Here is a 16,030-nt window from a genome sequence, read left to right as displayed (position 1 = left end):
GTGCAATTACGTGACTTCCTTTTACGGGAGCATATGTCTGCAGTGGGATTGAGGGTCATCTTCAAATCCCACAGGAGTCAGGCTTGGTGACCTCCCATCCTTGAGAGTCACCTCCCTGCTTGGGAGTCATCTCCTATTACATTTGAGGCAAGGAAGGAGTTTCTTCAGGTGGGTCCTAGGGCTGATGGCATGGCTGCTTTGTGAGTTGACATCACCAATCTCAGGTACCCTTGGATGGGGTCGAATATTTTGTGTATAGATGGTATTCTAGTGCTGCCATGTTGCAAAGGCCTTAAAATGCTGTTTTCAACAACTGAATTTAATGGAGGTTACAGAAGTAAATCAGGGACCCCTGACTTCTCAGTGAAATCACCAGGAAAGTGAAAGACAAAAGCTGCTGCTTTCTGGGTTGATCTAGGGCTGCAAAGAGTGATTCGCACACAGTGAGCAATCTTGTAGATGATACTTAATGAGTTTTAAGTTTCAAGGCTATGAACAGCCTTTCTTGAAATAGTACACAGCAGGTGCCCCTAGCAGGAACACTAGCAGTAAATAGGAATGTTCCAGTCCTGGAAGCCACTGAACAGGCCTGATTGTGTCCATCTGGCAGGGACCGCTACCCTTTTGCCAGGGATTTTTGTTCTTTATGTATCTGAATTAGAGCCCCTGGGGTGTAGGGAGTCTTGGCAAGGAAGCTGAAGGAGGCTGTTTTCTGGTGTACAGATGTCTTCTGCTGTTTCCAAGGCCGGGGCTGGGACGTACACGTTTCACTGCCCAGGAGCTGCTGGATTGCCTTGTGGGAGAGTAGAGGCCTCTGGACAGGGAGAGAGGAAATCGGAATTTGATGAGCTTTGTTTCTCTGGGTCTGTTTCATGTCTTTACAGGAAGGGAACTGGACTAGACATTCTCCAATTCCCCCGCCAGTGATAAGATTGTGTGCGATTCTGAGTGTGCTTTCCATTTCAAGGAAGAGATCTTGACTGATCAGTTCTGTACAGCAAAGCTTCCTTCGGGGGTGAGCATCCACGGTTCCTTTCTGAGACCAGTGGGCAAATAAACTCCGCAAAGCCCCAAACACAGAACTCAAGAGTGGGGCCATTTGGAATAAACCCTTCTCAAAAGAATGAAAAAGCACAGAAAATTAAAGAGAACCCCCCCCAATACACACTGAGCTGAGTTCCAGCCCCAAGCGTCGTCGCTGCTGCAGAGGGCTTGCCCTGCCGCCTCCGGCTGCTCCCTGCCCTTCCCCATGCCTCCGCCCGCCGATGCACACAGCCGACCGCCCACTCCACGCCCACCCACATGCATGCCCGCGCGCGCGCACACACACACACACACACACACACACACGCGCGCGCGCGCGTCCCACAAGCAAGGGGGAGCAGTGGCATGTTGAGTTGCAGGTGCTAGTGAGCGCGCAGCACAGAAGATCAGAGCACAGAGTAGCTGTGTGTTAATATTTATTCTGCTTTTGATTAGTTTTCTGCTCTTGGGCTGATTTCCTGTTCCTCCTTTGGGCCACCGTTTCCTCATTGTCAGAAGGAGGTAATAATACCTGTCTTACAACGTTGTGGTGAGGATTAAGTGCTGTACCGCATGTAATAGGCTTGGCCCAAGCAGCTGGTACCCTTTAAACATTAAGCAAATGGTAAATACTAACATTGTGATTTTTACTATTACTATCAGGTTGACTAGAATTCTCAAAATATTCCCGAGGCTGGCACTGGGGTTGTGACACTGCCTTTCTCCCAAATACACACTGAGCTGAGTTCCAGCCCCTCTTCAGCTGATTGGATTAAAGAATAGAGCGCACTTAGCGTTGTACCTGCGAAGAGTACGTGTTTGGTCAAGTTTAGTTGCATTTGTTTCTTCCCCTTTAACAAAGAGAACAGTTCACTAGGTGAAAGAAGTTGGCACTGCCCATGGCATCATTCTAACATGAGAAAAACTATACCCATTATACCTGGAGGGCAAGTGGCTCAGTCAGGACAGAATGGGAGGGCAACAGAGGTACCCGGCAGAGTGGCAGAGCCTACAGGAGCGCCATTCAGGTAGCCAGATGGAGTAAAGGAGAAGGAAGGAGAACGAACCGAGTTTGCCCCGGATGAACCTGCCTGCCGAGAGAGCGGGTAAGGCTGGCTCAGCAGCCGCCTTGTTGGTGCCCCGCGGGACCCGTCTCAATGGAGACTCGGGATGAACTCATTCCTCTGTCTGGGGTGTGGCTGTGGAAGCCAGTGGTCCCATTGAAGAGAGTGCTGTTAAAAAGCAGATCTGAGTCTCAGAAAGATAAGCAAAATGGTGGACTTGAGAGTGCAGCAGCCTGGACTCAGGTCCTGGACCCCCCTCACCCACTGTGGTCCTGGGGAAAAGAGCTCGTCCCTCGGCGACCTGGGGATCAGCGCTGCTCAGAGACCCGAGCTGTGGGGCGAGGGTGAAGATCTGAGGGAACGATGCGTGAGAGAGGGCCGCGCACACAGGGCTGTGCGGCCTGCGTGTGCTCGCTGGTTTTATTGCCCGCAGAGCAAGATAGAGAAGAACCTTGTCACTGTGAATACTCGGTGTGCTCCTCGAGGCCCATCTGAGTCACTGAGCTGCTGGCTGAAAAAGGCATCTTAGGATGTGTCTCATGGCTGATGTGTAACCGTGACATTTAGCCACTTGGCACAGGAGGAACCAATGGACAGGCTGTCACAAAGGCTCTGCTAGCTTCTCACTTGTCCTCCGCACCTCCGGGCGCTTTATCTGTCAGAGGCTAAAGGAGGTCATCCTTACAGCCACTTGAACAATGAAATAGTAGACAAGTTATATTTCATCCAAATATAACAACCATTTTGACAGTTATCTCGTAGCTAAATTTACAGGTGGTCTAGTTTCTTTTGGAAGCACACCATAAAATAAATGTGAAGCAGGGCTGAAAACAGCCTAGGGAATTAGTGCCTTTTATCTCCAGACATGAGGAATGTATGGATTTATATCATTCTGCACTGGATCTGCATCTGTACTGGAAGTGGCAGGGTCCCATCCCAACCCTGCTTAGGCCTCGGTTACAATCTCACAGAGAATCAGGAGCCTTGCCAGTCATCTCCCTAAGATAAGCCTTGGGATTTCAGTGCAACCCCGCAGAGCAGCTCTGGCCTCTCAGTCCTGAGTGACACCCACCCAGTCGTAAGGTGCTCTCAGGACCGGACCGTGTTACTTATTCATCCGAGTGATCGTCTCACTCCCCTAATGGGCCTTAGGCTGAGGAGGCTGTTGACTTGAAACTTGGCTGGAAAAGAGGAATGCTTCCCTGATTGCAGACACTGTGCTGATCCCTCTCTGGAAGCTGTCTCATTCTGCCCTTCAGGCAACCCTGTGACAAAGCGATTCAGTACACTGTCCAAAGACAACCCACCAATAAATGGCCCAAGAGAGATTGAGCCCAGGTTTATCTGATTCTTTATAAATTAAGATTAAATCAACTTCATTTGCCAGAGTACCTCAAGATAATAGTGGTCTTGACAACAGAGGCCTGATTCTTCCTATTCTGTTACACAAGTCTGGAGTTGGGCCAGTCAGAGGTGACAGGGTAGCTCTACAGAAAGCTATGGCCAGTCAGAGGTGACAGGGTAGCTCTACAGAAAGCTATGGCCAGTCAGAGGTGACAGGGTAGCTCTACAGAAAGCTATGGCCAGTCAGAGGTGACAGGGTAGCTCTACAGAAAGCTATGGCCAGTCAGAGGTGACAGGGTAGCTCTACAAAGCTACTAGGGGATCAGGCACCTTTCGGCTCCCTAGCAGGTAGACATCATTTTTGTGAAGCAAGATGGCTGCTGGAGCTCTGTATCACATTAATGTACAAAGCACCAGGAATGGAGGGAGAGAAAAAGGGCAGAACTTCTTTCAAAAAGATTTTCCCAGAACTCCCACATAATAGTTCTTCTTACATCTTTTTGGCCTGAACTTCGTCGCATGGCTACATCAAGCACCAATTGCAGGGGAAGCTGAGAACTGGGACATTGTAGCCGAGCTGCAGTTTGGCCAGCTAAAAGTCAAGGTCTTATGCCTGACCAGGCGGTGGCACAGTGGATAGATTGTTGGACTGGGATGTGGAGGACCCAGGTTCAAAACTCCGAGGTTGCTGGCTTGAGCACAGACTCACCAGCTTGAGTGTGGAGTCGCTGGCTTGAGCGTAGGATCATAATTATGACCCCATGGTCACTGGCTTGAAGCCCAAGGTCGCTGGCTTGAGCAAGGGGTCACTGGCACTTGCTCTGCTGTAGCCTCCCCACTCCAGTCAAGGCACATATGAGAAAGCAATCAATGAACAATCAATCAACGAACAACTAAGATGCCATAATGAAGAATTGATGCTTCTCATCTCTCCCTTCCTGTCTGTCTGTCCCTTTCTATCTCTCTCTCTGTCAAAAAAAAAAAAAAAAAAAAAAAATCAAGGTCTCATTCCTGAGCATGAAGAGAGAAATGTATTGTGGAAAAGACTAGGACAGACTCCAAACATCATATATTTTCTTTCCCCTTAGTTAGTGAAACATCTTCATCTAATGGTACTTATTAGTTCATGTGACTGACGCTCTGACTCAAGTTGGAGGCCATTTCAGAAATCAGAATAGAAGTTAAAAGAACCCCCCAAATGATACATATGTAATTTTCCTATTTATAGATATTTGTCAATTTGGTTGTTTTGGTAAATTTATCTTTCTGAGATTTATACCCACTGTCACTTCTTATAAAAATTACCCAGCAATTGGCCCTGGCTGGTTGGCTCAGTGGTAGTGTGTCAGCCTGGCATGTGGATGTCTCAAGTTCAATTCCTGTCAGGGCACACAGGAAAAGCACCCATTTGCTTCTCCACCTCTCCTACTCCTCTCACTTCTCCTCCCCTCCCCCCAACACCCACAGCCATGGGTCGATTGGAGTGAGTTGGCCTGGGCGCTGAGGATGGCTCCATGGCCTCCACCTCAGGTGCTAAGAAGAGCTCGGTTGCTGAGCAATGTAGCAGCACCCCAGATGGTCCCTAGTGGGCATGCCAGGTGGATTCTGGTCAAAGGTCGTACAGGAGTCTGTCTCTGCCTCCCTCCTCTCACTGAATTAAAAAATAATAAAATTACCCAGCAAGACCTCCATACTTATTTTTTAATGCCTGTCTTTTAACGTTACACAGGTTCCTTCACACTACCCAGTAGTGTTGTCCACAAACTCTCTAGTTGATGCATTTGCAGAGATACCACCAGGTCTGGCAGAATGAGGGGGTGAGACCCAAAAAGAAGGGAGGATTACTGAGTTACTGACAGGCAGGACAAGGAGAGCTGCTGAACTGAAATGCACAGGCGATGTGGAGCGCGCCCTGTGGTGGGAGCTCATTGCCACCCAGTCATGGGGGCGGGGTGTCAGCTCGATTCCAAGCAGCATGTCCTGTGACTTGCGGGCAAACCTTTTCCCCACTTTCTCCCACCTTCTGGCATTAAGGCTTCTGCTGAGTACTTGTCAGTAACATCTTGGGGATGCGTGTATATTCTACCTCATATTTAAATGTTTACCTTCTATCAGAAAAGCTGGTGGGTGGGAAGAAAGATGTAGTGAGGAAGGAAAATAACGCTTTATAGTTGGTATACTACAGCTTACACGCGCAGAAAGCACAATCACAACTCCGTTGTTTCCTTAATACAAAATCCTCGTTCTCTTTTACAAAAGCAAGTACTCAAAAATAGTTTGAAATCACCCAGACATCACCCTAAGTTTAGAATATCTTTCTGGGTTTTTTTGTTGTTGTTGCATTTTCTTTTTCTTTCTTTTTTTTTTTAATAATTAGAGGGAAATATTTTAAATTAAAATTTTATCCACACAAAAAAAAGCCACCCTGAAAATCCCTGTCACATATAACACCATGTAGTGAGGAAAGGGCACTCAGGCCCTGGTGAAGCGAGGGTTTCAGTGCTCCCCCATCAGTGTGGGAGTGGGAGATACGAAGTACCAGGGCCTTTTCCTCACTCAGACGTCTATGTTATGACACATGAAACAATCTACAAAATGCAGCGTCACAGAGCTGGCATCTAGTCCAGATGTTTCTTAATCTGGGGCTCAGAATTGAGCCCACAGTGTGTTATCACCATAATTAGGTTGAACACATGGGTGAACCCCAAATTTATACTCTTCTGTAGGAGAGGGATCCATCACACTTATGAGATTCTTAAGGAATCTGTGACCCAAGGAAGGTTAAGACTCTCACTTGATGGACAGGCACCTTCCATCCAGCAAAGTGAAGGGACTGGCCCTCTGTGCTTATCCTGTGGATCTCCCTGCCAGTCTGGAGAGCAAGAAGGCAGAAAGTGTCACCAGCGCCAAGCCCAGTGCTCTCCTCAATGGCAGTGGTCCACACTGGCCGCTCTCTGCTGTGCCCTGGGATGGGACTAACGCTCGCACGTCTCCCCAGCTGGCCCCGTGCATGAAGCTGATGTGGAGTGTGTAGCCTCCTCTGGCAGCACTCCCCCTAATTCTTCCCCAGCTCCTCCTGGTGACCCTTTTCCCGAGAACTAGGTGGAAAGCTGTTGTTACAAGGGAGGAAACGAGGCCAGCGCAGTTAGGGTCCTTATTCTCACTCCTTTGTTTCTTAAGGAACATTTCAGCTCTCCATGTGCTTATCCTTCCCGCCAGAAGTGAGGTGGAGACTCTTCTCGGAGACTCGACATACCAGTGCCAGCAGGGAACAGTGTCTGACGCTGAAGGAAAATCCTCAGGGTGACAGCTCGTAGGGAGGGGTCACCCCAGCTGCTAAGGGAGTGAATTTGTGTCCCTCTCCACCATAGGGGAAGCAGAACGGCCTCAAAGAGATTGTGCAATGAGAACACTGTGGTATTTGTGCTGAGAATTCATCAGACAAAACCTTGTATCTGAAACGCATAGTGACCTTTTCTGAGCGGCCCTAGCCCTACATGAGAAGGCAAACACCGCCAGATTGCCTGACATTTCCTTTTTTAAATTTCAAGCATTCCTGATTTCAAATCGGCCATTGATCTGTTGGTTTGCAGCCCTGATGCAATTAAGTGAAGTCGTTTTCATTGCTGTTACAGTCTAACATAAACAACTGCTTTGAAAGCCCAGTCCCTGCCTGTCTCCTCCCTCCCTCCCAACACCCCCCCCCCACCCCAAGCCTACCAGCCAACAGCACACAGCATGGAGGGGGCCCGTGGCAGAAAAGAGCATTTTTCTAAACCTGAAATTAAAATCTTCAAAGTTGAATTACATACTGCTGTACTGTGTCCATTTTTAAAGATCACATTTATTTATTTGCTCGCTCTTTAATTTGACTCTGTCTTGGCAGAAGCTACAAAAACACCTCTAAAGAGGGAGGGTTTGTTCTGATTTAGTCATTCACCCAGCTGTAATGTGGAATCCCGCTAGGGCAGTGGTGGTCAACCTGGTCCCTACCGCCCCCTAGTGGGTGTTCCAGCTTTCATAGTGGGTGTAGTAGAGCAACCAAAGTATAAATAAAAAGATAGATTTAACTGTAGTAAGTTGTTTTATAAAGATTTATTCTGCCAAATTTAGCAAAAATCCGACATAAAGTACTTGGTAAGTAATTATTATTATATGGTTTAACTTACTGTAACTCTGCTTTATAAATTTTATCAAGTAAAGTTACTTCCCTGCTTTATAAATCACCATTACTATGGAACCAGTGGGCGGTTAGAAAATTTTACTAACAGAGATACAGAAGTGGGTGGAGATATAAAAAGGTTGACTACCCCTGCACTAGGGAATGGTCTGAGCTCCACCTGGAATTGTCAGATAAGATGTAGTGACTCAGTGCCAGGCTGAAAGGTAGTACTGCTCTGGGATTAGTGTTTTGAATGGACCTTAGATCTAGTCCCGTCCATTGGACTAGTCCAGGCCCTCGAAAGCCCCAGAAAGCCCCCGAAGGCATGTATGTGTATGGCGGGTGTATGTGCAGCTGAAGCTCAGTGTTCAGAACTTGGAAGTTGAGCCCTTAAGATCCTGGAAGCGCATGCTACCCCTTGTTAATCAGGTGAAGAATATTCCTTCTAGCTCCAGCTGACCTGAGAGAGTTGGCCAGGGAAAGCTGTCTGGATGGGAGTCTCGGTCGGTCTTTTCATAGCATCATTTACCGGACCCCTGGCTTCCAAGAGGACCTGCTGGTGCAGTCAGTCTGATCTGGCTGGGGGACGAGGAGGAAGAATAGGCCAACTGGAAGAGGAGGCCATCGGAAGAAATGAGCTCTCCCATTTTTTTCCCCCTTAAAACTCAGCCCCTTGATCAGTCTGCTGGCCACATGCTAATGCGGGTGACTGAATTGCAAATAATTGAATTGCCGTATTCAGTGTGCATATTTTTCCAAAGGAAAAAGCTACTTCAGTTCTGCCTTATCTTTGCTGCTTATGTTTAAAATCAGGCAGCCCCACACCAGCCCTTACTATCATCCATGCTGAAGAACTCAGGGAAAGCCCGTAGAATGCGGAACTTTGCTCTCTGTTCGGATTTGACCATCCAAAATGAGGCCTCACTGCCCACGCACAACAGTTTTCTCACATTACATTTAGGGTGGCCATCCAACCCAGCTTCCTCTAAGACCCCTGATTTATGTCCGTTGTCCCCTGAGATTAATGACACCTGAGCCTCTTGGTTGAGGTGATACACACTAATTACAGGGAATGAAAGGAAGGAAATGAGTTTCTGCTGAGGGGACTAACCTTGTGCTGCGGTTTTTCTGTCACCTGCAGCTCCACTTGGCCGCCCTGGCATCGCTAAAGGAAGATATAGTGGAGCTTAATAAACGTCTGCAGCAAACGGAGCGGGAACGGGACCTTCTGGAAAAGAAATTGGCCAAGGCACAGGTAAGGGATCTGGAGAGACTTTGAACTTTTTTTTTTTCTTTTTTTTTTCTGAAGCTGGAAACGGGGAGACAGTCAGACAGACTCCCGCATGTGCCCGACCGGGATCCACCCGGCACGCCCACCAGGGGGCGATGCTCTGCCCCTCCGGGGCGTCGCTCTGCCGCAACCAGAGCCACTCTAGCACCTGGGGCAGAGGCCAAGGAGCCATCCCCAGCGCCTGGGCCATCCTTGCTCCAATGGAGCCTTGGCTGCGGGAGGGGAAGAGAGAGACAGAGAGGAAGGAGGGGGGGGGGCGCGGAGAAGCAAATGGGCACCTCTCCTATGTGCCCTGGCCGGGAATCGAACCTGGGTCCCCCGCACACCAGGCCGACGCTCCACCACTGAGCCAATCTGCCAGGGCCACTTTGAACTTTTTTCTAAAAATTATTTTGAGATGAAACTTAAATCTAGAACATCCCACAAAACAAAGTATAGCTTATGAGCAAACATTGTCATAATCAATGTCCAGATCAAGATACAGAATTTGCCAGTCATCCCAATCCCACTGTCCCCTCCCACAAAGGTGGCCGCTGCCATGACTTTTATAGTCGTCTCTTCCTGTGCCTTTACAGTTCCCCACTGAAGTCTGTAGACAATAGAGTTTCATCTTACCCGTTTAACAACTGTGTCCTTGAATTTCTTAAACTACAGGTTTTTCCTCTGTTCTTTGCTTTATAATTAATCTGTGAAAACCTGTCCACTTGACCTATAGTTTCCCACAGTCTGGGTGTTGCCGGTTGCACACTCAGGGTGCAGTTCCACATGTTTCTCTGTCCCTCGCATTTCCTGCAAATAAGCAGCTGGATCCAGAGGCTGAGTTGGAGTCATGTCCAGACCCTTTGACGTGACTTTACAGGGTATTTGGACGTGACTTTACAGGGTATTTGTTTTTCACTAAGCAGCACATAATGTCTGGTTATCTCTCTTTCTGTGATGTTAGCAGCTATTGATACTCAGTGCCCAAGTTCATTGATTGATTAGGACTTACAAATCATAATATTTTATTTTTTCCATTTCCTCCTTAGTTACTAATTTTTTCTTATTTATGGCTATCAAGAGACAGTGTCCATTTATGATTTGTTAAAACAATGGTATAGTTCATACAAGAAAAGCAGAATAAATACTTCATTCTTTTCATTTATTTAACATTTTTCAAGATAATGAATTGATTACTGTGATTCTCTGAAAGTACTTTATTTTCTTATTTTTTATTTTTTGAGAGAGAGAGAGAGAGAGGGACAGATAGGGACAAGCAGGCAGGGAGGGAGAGAGATAAAAAGTATCAATTCTTCATTGTGACATCTTGGTTGTTCATTGATTGCTTTCTCATATGTGCTTTGACCAGGGGGCTCCAGCAGAGCGATTGACCCCTTGCTTGAGCCAGCAACCTTGGGCTTCAAGCCAGTGACCTTTGGGCTCAATTCAGTGACCCTGGGGTCATGTCTATGATCTGTCTATGATCCCAGGCTCGAGCCAGCAACCCTGCACTCAAGCCGGGTGAGCCCACGTTCAAGCCATATGAGCCTGTGCTCAAGCCTGCAACCTTGAAGTTTCAAACCTGGCCTGAAGTTTCTTCTGCATCCCAGGCCAGCACTCTATCCACTGCACCACCACCTGGTCAGTCTGTACTTTTTTATTATTTTTTAACTATTTCTTGAATTTATGTATTTAAACATATTGGTTTGCAATTAATTGTAATTATTTTCCTTGTAGAAACTCAAATTAGAGTATCTTTGGCCAATAAGAACCTCTTCAGGATGACTTCTGAGTCTTTTGATATGAGCCTTATAGTTGACTCACCTACTACATTTTTGTGTCCAAACCTGGAAATAGTCATTCTCCAAATTGCCCTGGTTTCACTGAGAAAAAAATGTTATTTGAAGACCACAATCTGGGTGCTAAGTGTGCTATTGCTTCTAGGTTGGTCATTGTTTTTATAGACAACTAGAAAATTATTTATCTACCTACATATGTATGTAAAAGCTTTTTCTCTTTCTTTTTTTTATTTTTTAAAGATTTTATTTCTGATTTGAGAGAGAGAGAGAGAGAGAGACAGAAGCAGGGGGAGAGGCGCAGGAAGCATCAACTCATAGTAGTTGCTTCTCATATGTGCCTTGACTAGATAATCCTGGGGTTTCGAACCAGTGACCTCAGCATTCCAGGTTGATGCTCTCTCTATCCACTGTGCCACCACAGTTTGGGCATAATTTTAAGAGGAAATACCATAGGAATTATACTAATTGCTCCTATTTAAATTGCAAAAAATCTATGAATTGCCCAGCCCTGTCAGGATGGTTCAGTTGGTTAGAGCATCATCCGGAAGCACAGAGGTTGCTGGTTTGATCCCTGGTCAGGGCACAGACAAGAATGGGTTGATGTTCCTGTCTCTCTTTCAAATAAATAAAGTAAACATTAAAAAAAATAAAGTAATTTTCCCTATTCAACTTTTATGTTTTCCAAAGGTAAAAGCTAATTCCGTCCTGCCTTACCCTGGCTTCTCGTGTTGAGAATCCGGCAGCCCCACACCAAGCCTTGGTACCATCCTTGCTGAGTTACTCAGAGATGGCTACAGGGTACTTTTACTCAACTTCTTCTGTGTTTTATCTGTATAGTTTTTCTTTTTATATTAAGAATCCTAGTTCTTAAGGTTACAGAGGATGATTGAATTGGAATATTTTGTAATTATTCATTTGTTTTATTCCATATTATATACAAACAGTCTCAGGATAATATTAACACTACCATACAAATATAATTGTTGAGAATCTTAAAAATTGTTTTTTCATCATGCTTTCCTCGTTTCCCCAATAATTTGCAGCAATACTATATGTACACGGCCTGACCATATAGCCATTGAATCTTATACTTTCTCCCTTTTAGTCTTCACAAGTAACTACATGTTTAATGTTTACCATGGTCCTTATGTTGATGTCACTCTTCTGTTTTTAGATTCCTCAGGAAGGACTCAGTGAAATAATCTTCTCCAAGTTCTTGCTTATGTAATAACAGTGTGCCTGTGCCCTTCATACTTGAAAAGCTTTTTTGCTGGATATAAAACCCTTGATTCATTTTTTTTTTTTACCTGAATATGTTTATTTCTTTTGGCAGAGAGTATGCTCTCAAAGTCTAATAATAACACAATTTTCTTTTCCCTCAAAAGACACTTATTCTAGATGTTTTTATCATTATTTTTGTTTCCTTTTTAAAAAAATAAAATACAGCCTGACCAGGCGGTGGCGTAGTGGACAGAGTGGCGGACTGGGATGTGGAGGACCCAGGTTCGAGACCCCAAGGTCGCCAGCTTGAGCGTGGGCTCATCTGGTTTGAGCAAAGCTCACCACCTTGAGCCCAAGGTCGCTGGCTCGAGCAAGGGGTCACTCAGTCTGCTGTAGCCATCTCACCCCCTACCCCCAGTCAAGGCACATATGAGAAATCAATCAACGAACAACTAAGGTGCTGCAACAAAGAATTGATGCTTCTCATCTCTCTCCCTTCCTGTCTGTCTGTCCGTCTCTCTGACTCTCTCTGTCACTGTGACTAAATTAAAAAAAAAATTTTTTTTTTTAATAAATAAATAAAATACATTCATTATACTATAGTAACAGTCATTCTGGTTTGATATTCTCAGATTTGCTGTGTATTGTTTTGATTATAGTTTAAAATCAATGTTTTCAATTGCAGGAAAGGTGTGTTGTTGGTTTTTTTTAATTCTAGTATTGAATATTAGTTCAATTCCCTTGCTTTGATTTTTCTTCAAGGATGCTTGTTACTTGTATGTTAGGTTTTCTTTGCCTGTCTTCAGTATCTGTCAGTATTTCAAACCCTTTCTATCACTCCCTTTTACCTTGTTCTTCCTTTCTCACCTTGTTTCTCTTGGGGCCTTATCTCTTCCACTTGTGCGCCTCCTACTTTAATCTTTATTTCTGTAATGCATTATTGTCTGTCTTTTTCTGTTTTCTCTTACCTTCTGAGGTTTTCTAATTCTAAATTATGTTCTTTTGTTTCTTATGTCATTTTATTTCCTGAAAGTCTTTTAACTTATTTTGAAATAGTGAGGTATTGTTTGGGCTCCCCTTCTCCGTTTCGTGGCGTGGCTTATAAGGGATGTTATTCTGCTCTTTTCCTTCTTCTTTCTTCTATTTTGTGTATGGAATGTGGCATCAATGCTTTTGTTTTTCATTTTTATGTGAAAAATAGTTTCCTTGAACTTTAGGAGGCAGAGTTTAAAATAGCTTCTTTTTTTTTTTTTCTTTTCAAGTTTGTAGCGCTGAGCCTTCTGTTGTGAAGATGAAATGGGCAGTGTGCTTTCTTTCTTTTTTTTTAATAAATTTTTATTAATGGTAATGGGATGACATTAATAAATCAGGGTACATATATTCAAAGAAAACATGTCTAGGTTATTTTGTCATCAAATTATGTTGCAAACCCCTCGCCCAAAGTCAGATTGTCCTCCGTCACCCTCTATCTAGTTCTCTGTGCCCCTCCCCCTCCCCCTAACTCTCTCCCTCCCTCCCTCCCATGTCCTCCCTCCCCCCCCACCCTTGGTAACCACCACACTCTTGTCCATGTCTCTTAGTCTCATTTTTATGTTCCACCAATGTATGGAATCATGTAGTTCTTGTTTTTTCTGATTTACTTATTTCACTCCTTATAATGTTATCAAGATCCCACCATTTTGCTGTAAGTGATCTGATGTCATCATTTCTTATGGCTGAGTAGTATTCCATAGTGTATATGTGCCACATCTTCTTTATCCAGTCTTCTATTGAAGGGCTTTTTGGTTGTTTCCATGTCCTGGCCACTGTGAACAGTGCTGCAATGAACATGGGGCTACATGTGTCTTCACGTATCAATGTTTCTGAGGTTTTGGGGTATATACCCAGTAGAGGGATTGCTGGGTCATAAGGTAGTTCTATTTGCAGTTTTTTGAGGAACCACCATACTTTCCTCCATAATGGTTGTACTACTTTACAGTCCCACCAACAGTGAATGAGGGTTCCTTTTTCTCCACAGCCTCTCCAACATTTGCTATTACCCGTCTTGTTGATAATAGCTAATCTAACAGGAGTGAGGTGGTATCTCATTGTAGTTTTGATTTGCATTTCTCTAATAACTAATGAAGCTGAGCATCTTTTCATATATCTGTTGGCCATTTGTATCTCTTCCTGGGAGAAGTGTTTGTTCATGTCCTCTTCCCATTTTTTTATTGGATTGTTTGTTTGTTTGTTGTTGAGTTTTATGAGTTCTTTGTAAATTTTGGATATTAGGCCCTTATCTGAGCTGTCGTTTGAAAATATCAGTTCCCATATAGTTGGCTGTCTGTTTATTTTGATATCAGTTTCTCTTGCTGAGCAAAAACTTTTAATTCTGATGTAGTCCCATTCATTTATCTTTGCCTTCACTTCTCTTGCCATTGGAGTCAAGTTCATAAAATGTTCTTTAAAACCCAGGTCCATGATTTTAGTACCTATGTCTTCTTCTATGTACTTTATTGTTTCAGGTCTTATATTTAGGTCTTTGATCCATTTTGAATTAATTTTAGTACACGGGGACAGGCTATAGTCGAGTTTCATTCTTTTGCATGTGGCTTTCCAGTTTTCCCAACACCATTTGTTGAAGAGGCTTTCTTTTCTCCATTGTGTGTTGTTGGCCCCTTTATCAAAGATTATTTGACCATATATATGTGGTTTTATTTCTGGGCTTTCTATTCTGTTCCATTGGTCTGAGTGTCTATTTTTCTGCCAATACCATGCTGTTTTGATTATCGTGGCCCTATAATATAGTTTAAAGTCAGGTATTGTAATGCCCCCAGCTTCATTCTTTTTCCTTAGGATTGTTTTGGCTATTCGGGGTTTTTTATAGTTCCATATAAATCTGATGATTTTTTGTTCCATTTCTTTAAAAAATCTCATAGGGATTTTGATGGGAATTGCATTAAATTTGTATATTGCTTTGGGTAATATGGCCATTTTGATTATATTTATTCTTCCTATCAAAAAACAAGGAATATTTTTCCATCTCATTGTATCTTTTTCGATTTCCCTTAACAATGCTTTGTAATTTTCATTATATAGGTCCTTTACGTTCTTTGTTATGTTTATTCCTAGGTATTTTATTTTTTTTGTTGCAATCGTGAAGGGGATTATTTTTTTGAGTTCGTTTTCTAATATTTGATTGTTGGCATATAGAAAGGCTATGGACTTTTGTATGTTAATTTTGTATCCTGCGACCTTACTGTATTGGTTTATTGTTTCTAATAATCTTTTTGTGGAGTCCTTCAGGTTTTCGATGTATAGGATCATATCATCAGCAAAAAGTGATAGCTTTACTTCTTCTTTTCCGATATGGATGCCTTTTATTTCTTTGTCTTGTCTGATTGCTCTGGCCAGAACTTCTAGCACCACGTTGAATAAGAGTGGAGAGAGTGGACAACCCTGTCTTGTTCCTGATTTAAGGTAGAAAGTCCTCAGTTTTATGCCGTTTAATAGGATGTTGGCTGATGGTTTATCATATATGGCCTTTATCATGTTGAGATATTTTCCTTCTATACCCATTTTGTTGAGAGTCTTAAACATAAAATTGTGTTGTATTTTATCAAAAGCCTTTTCTGCATCTATTGATAAGATCATGTGGTTTTTGTTCTTTGTTTTGTTGATATGGTGTATTACGTTAACCGTTTTGCGTATGTTGAACCATCCCTGAGATTCTGGGATGAATCCCACTTGATCATGATGTATTATTTTTTTAATATGTTGTTGTATTCAGTTTGCCAGTATTTTGTTTAGTATTTTAGCATCTGTATTCATTAGAGATATTGGTCTGTAGTTTTCTTTCTTTGTGCCATCCTTGCCTGGTTTTGGTATGAGGGTTATGTTGGCCTCATAAAATGTGTTTGGAAGTATTGCTTCTTCTTCAATTTTTTGGAAGACTTTGAGTAGAATAGGAACCAAGTCTTCTTTGAATGTTTGATAGAATTCACTAGTATAACCGTCTGGGCCTGGACTTTTATTTTTGGGGAGATTTTTAATAATTTTTTCTATTTCCTCCCTGCTGATTGGTCTGTTTAGGCTTTCTGCTTCTTCATGACTCAGTCTAGGAAGGTTGTATTGTTCTAGGAATTTATCCATTTCTTCTAGATTGTTG

At 43.7% G+C, this 16,030-nt stretch overlaps 2 protein-coding genes across 4 annotated transcripts in view; both read left to right on the top strand.

The window, feature by feature from the left end:
• LOC136334176 (uncharacterized) overlaps positions 1 to 16,030 on the top strand; it is a 399,355-nt gene that overhangs the window by 10,116 nt on the left and 373,209 nt on the right. The window lies entirely within an intron of this gene.
• MCC (MCC regulator of WNT signaling pathway) overlaps positions 1 to 16,030 on the top strand; it is a 550,138-nt gene that overhangs the window by 389,500 nt on the left and 144,608 nt on the right. For all 3 annotated transcript variants that reach the window (XM_066274073.1, XM_066274074.1, XM_066274075.1), the window contains one exon: positions 8,735 to 8,848. In XM_066274073.1, the coding sequence (XP_066130170.1) occupies positions 8,735 to 8,848 (114 nt within the window). The remainder of the gene's footprint in view (positions 1 to 8,734; positions 8,849 to 16,030) is intronic.

The sequence above is a fragment of the Saccopteryx bilineata genome, chromosome 4 (genome assembly GCF_036850765.1).
Source record: "Saccopteryx bilineata isolate mSacBil1 chromosome 4, mSacBil1_pri_phased_curated, whole genome shotgun sequence".
NCBI classification, from domain to species: Eukaryota; Metazoa; Chordata; class Mammalia; order Chiroptera; family Emballonuridae; genus Saccopteryx; species Saccopteryx bilineata.
This window is presented reverse-complemented; position numbering and strand designations above follow the sequence as displayed.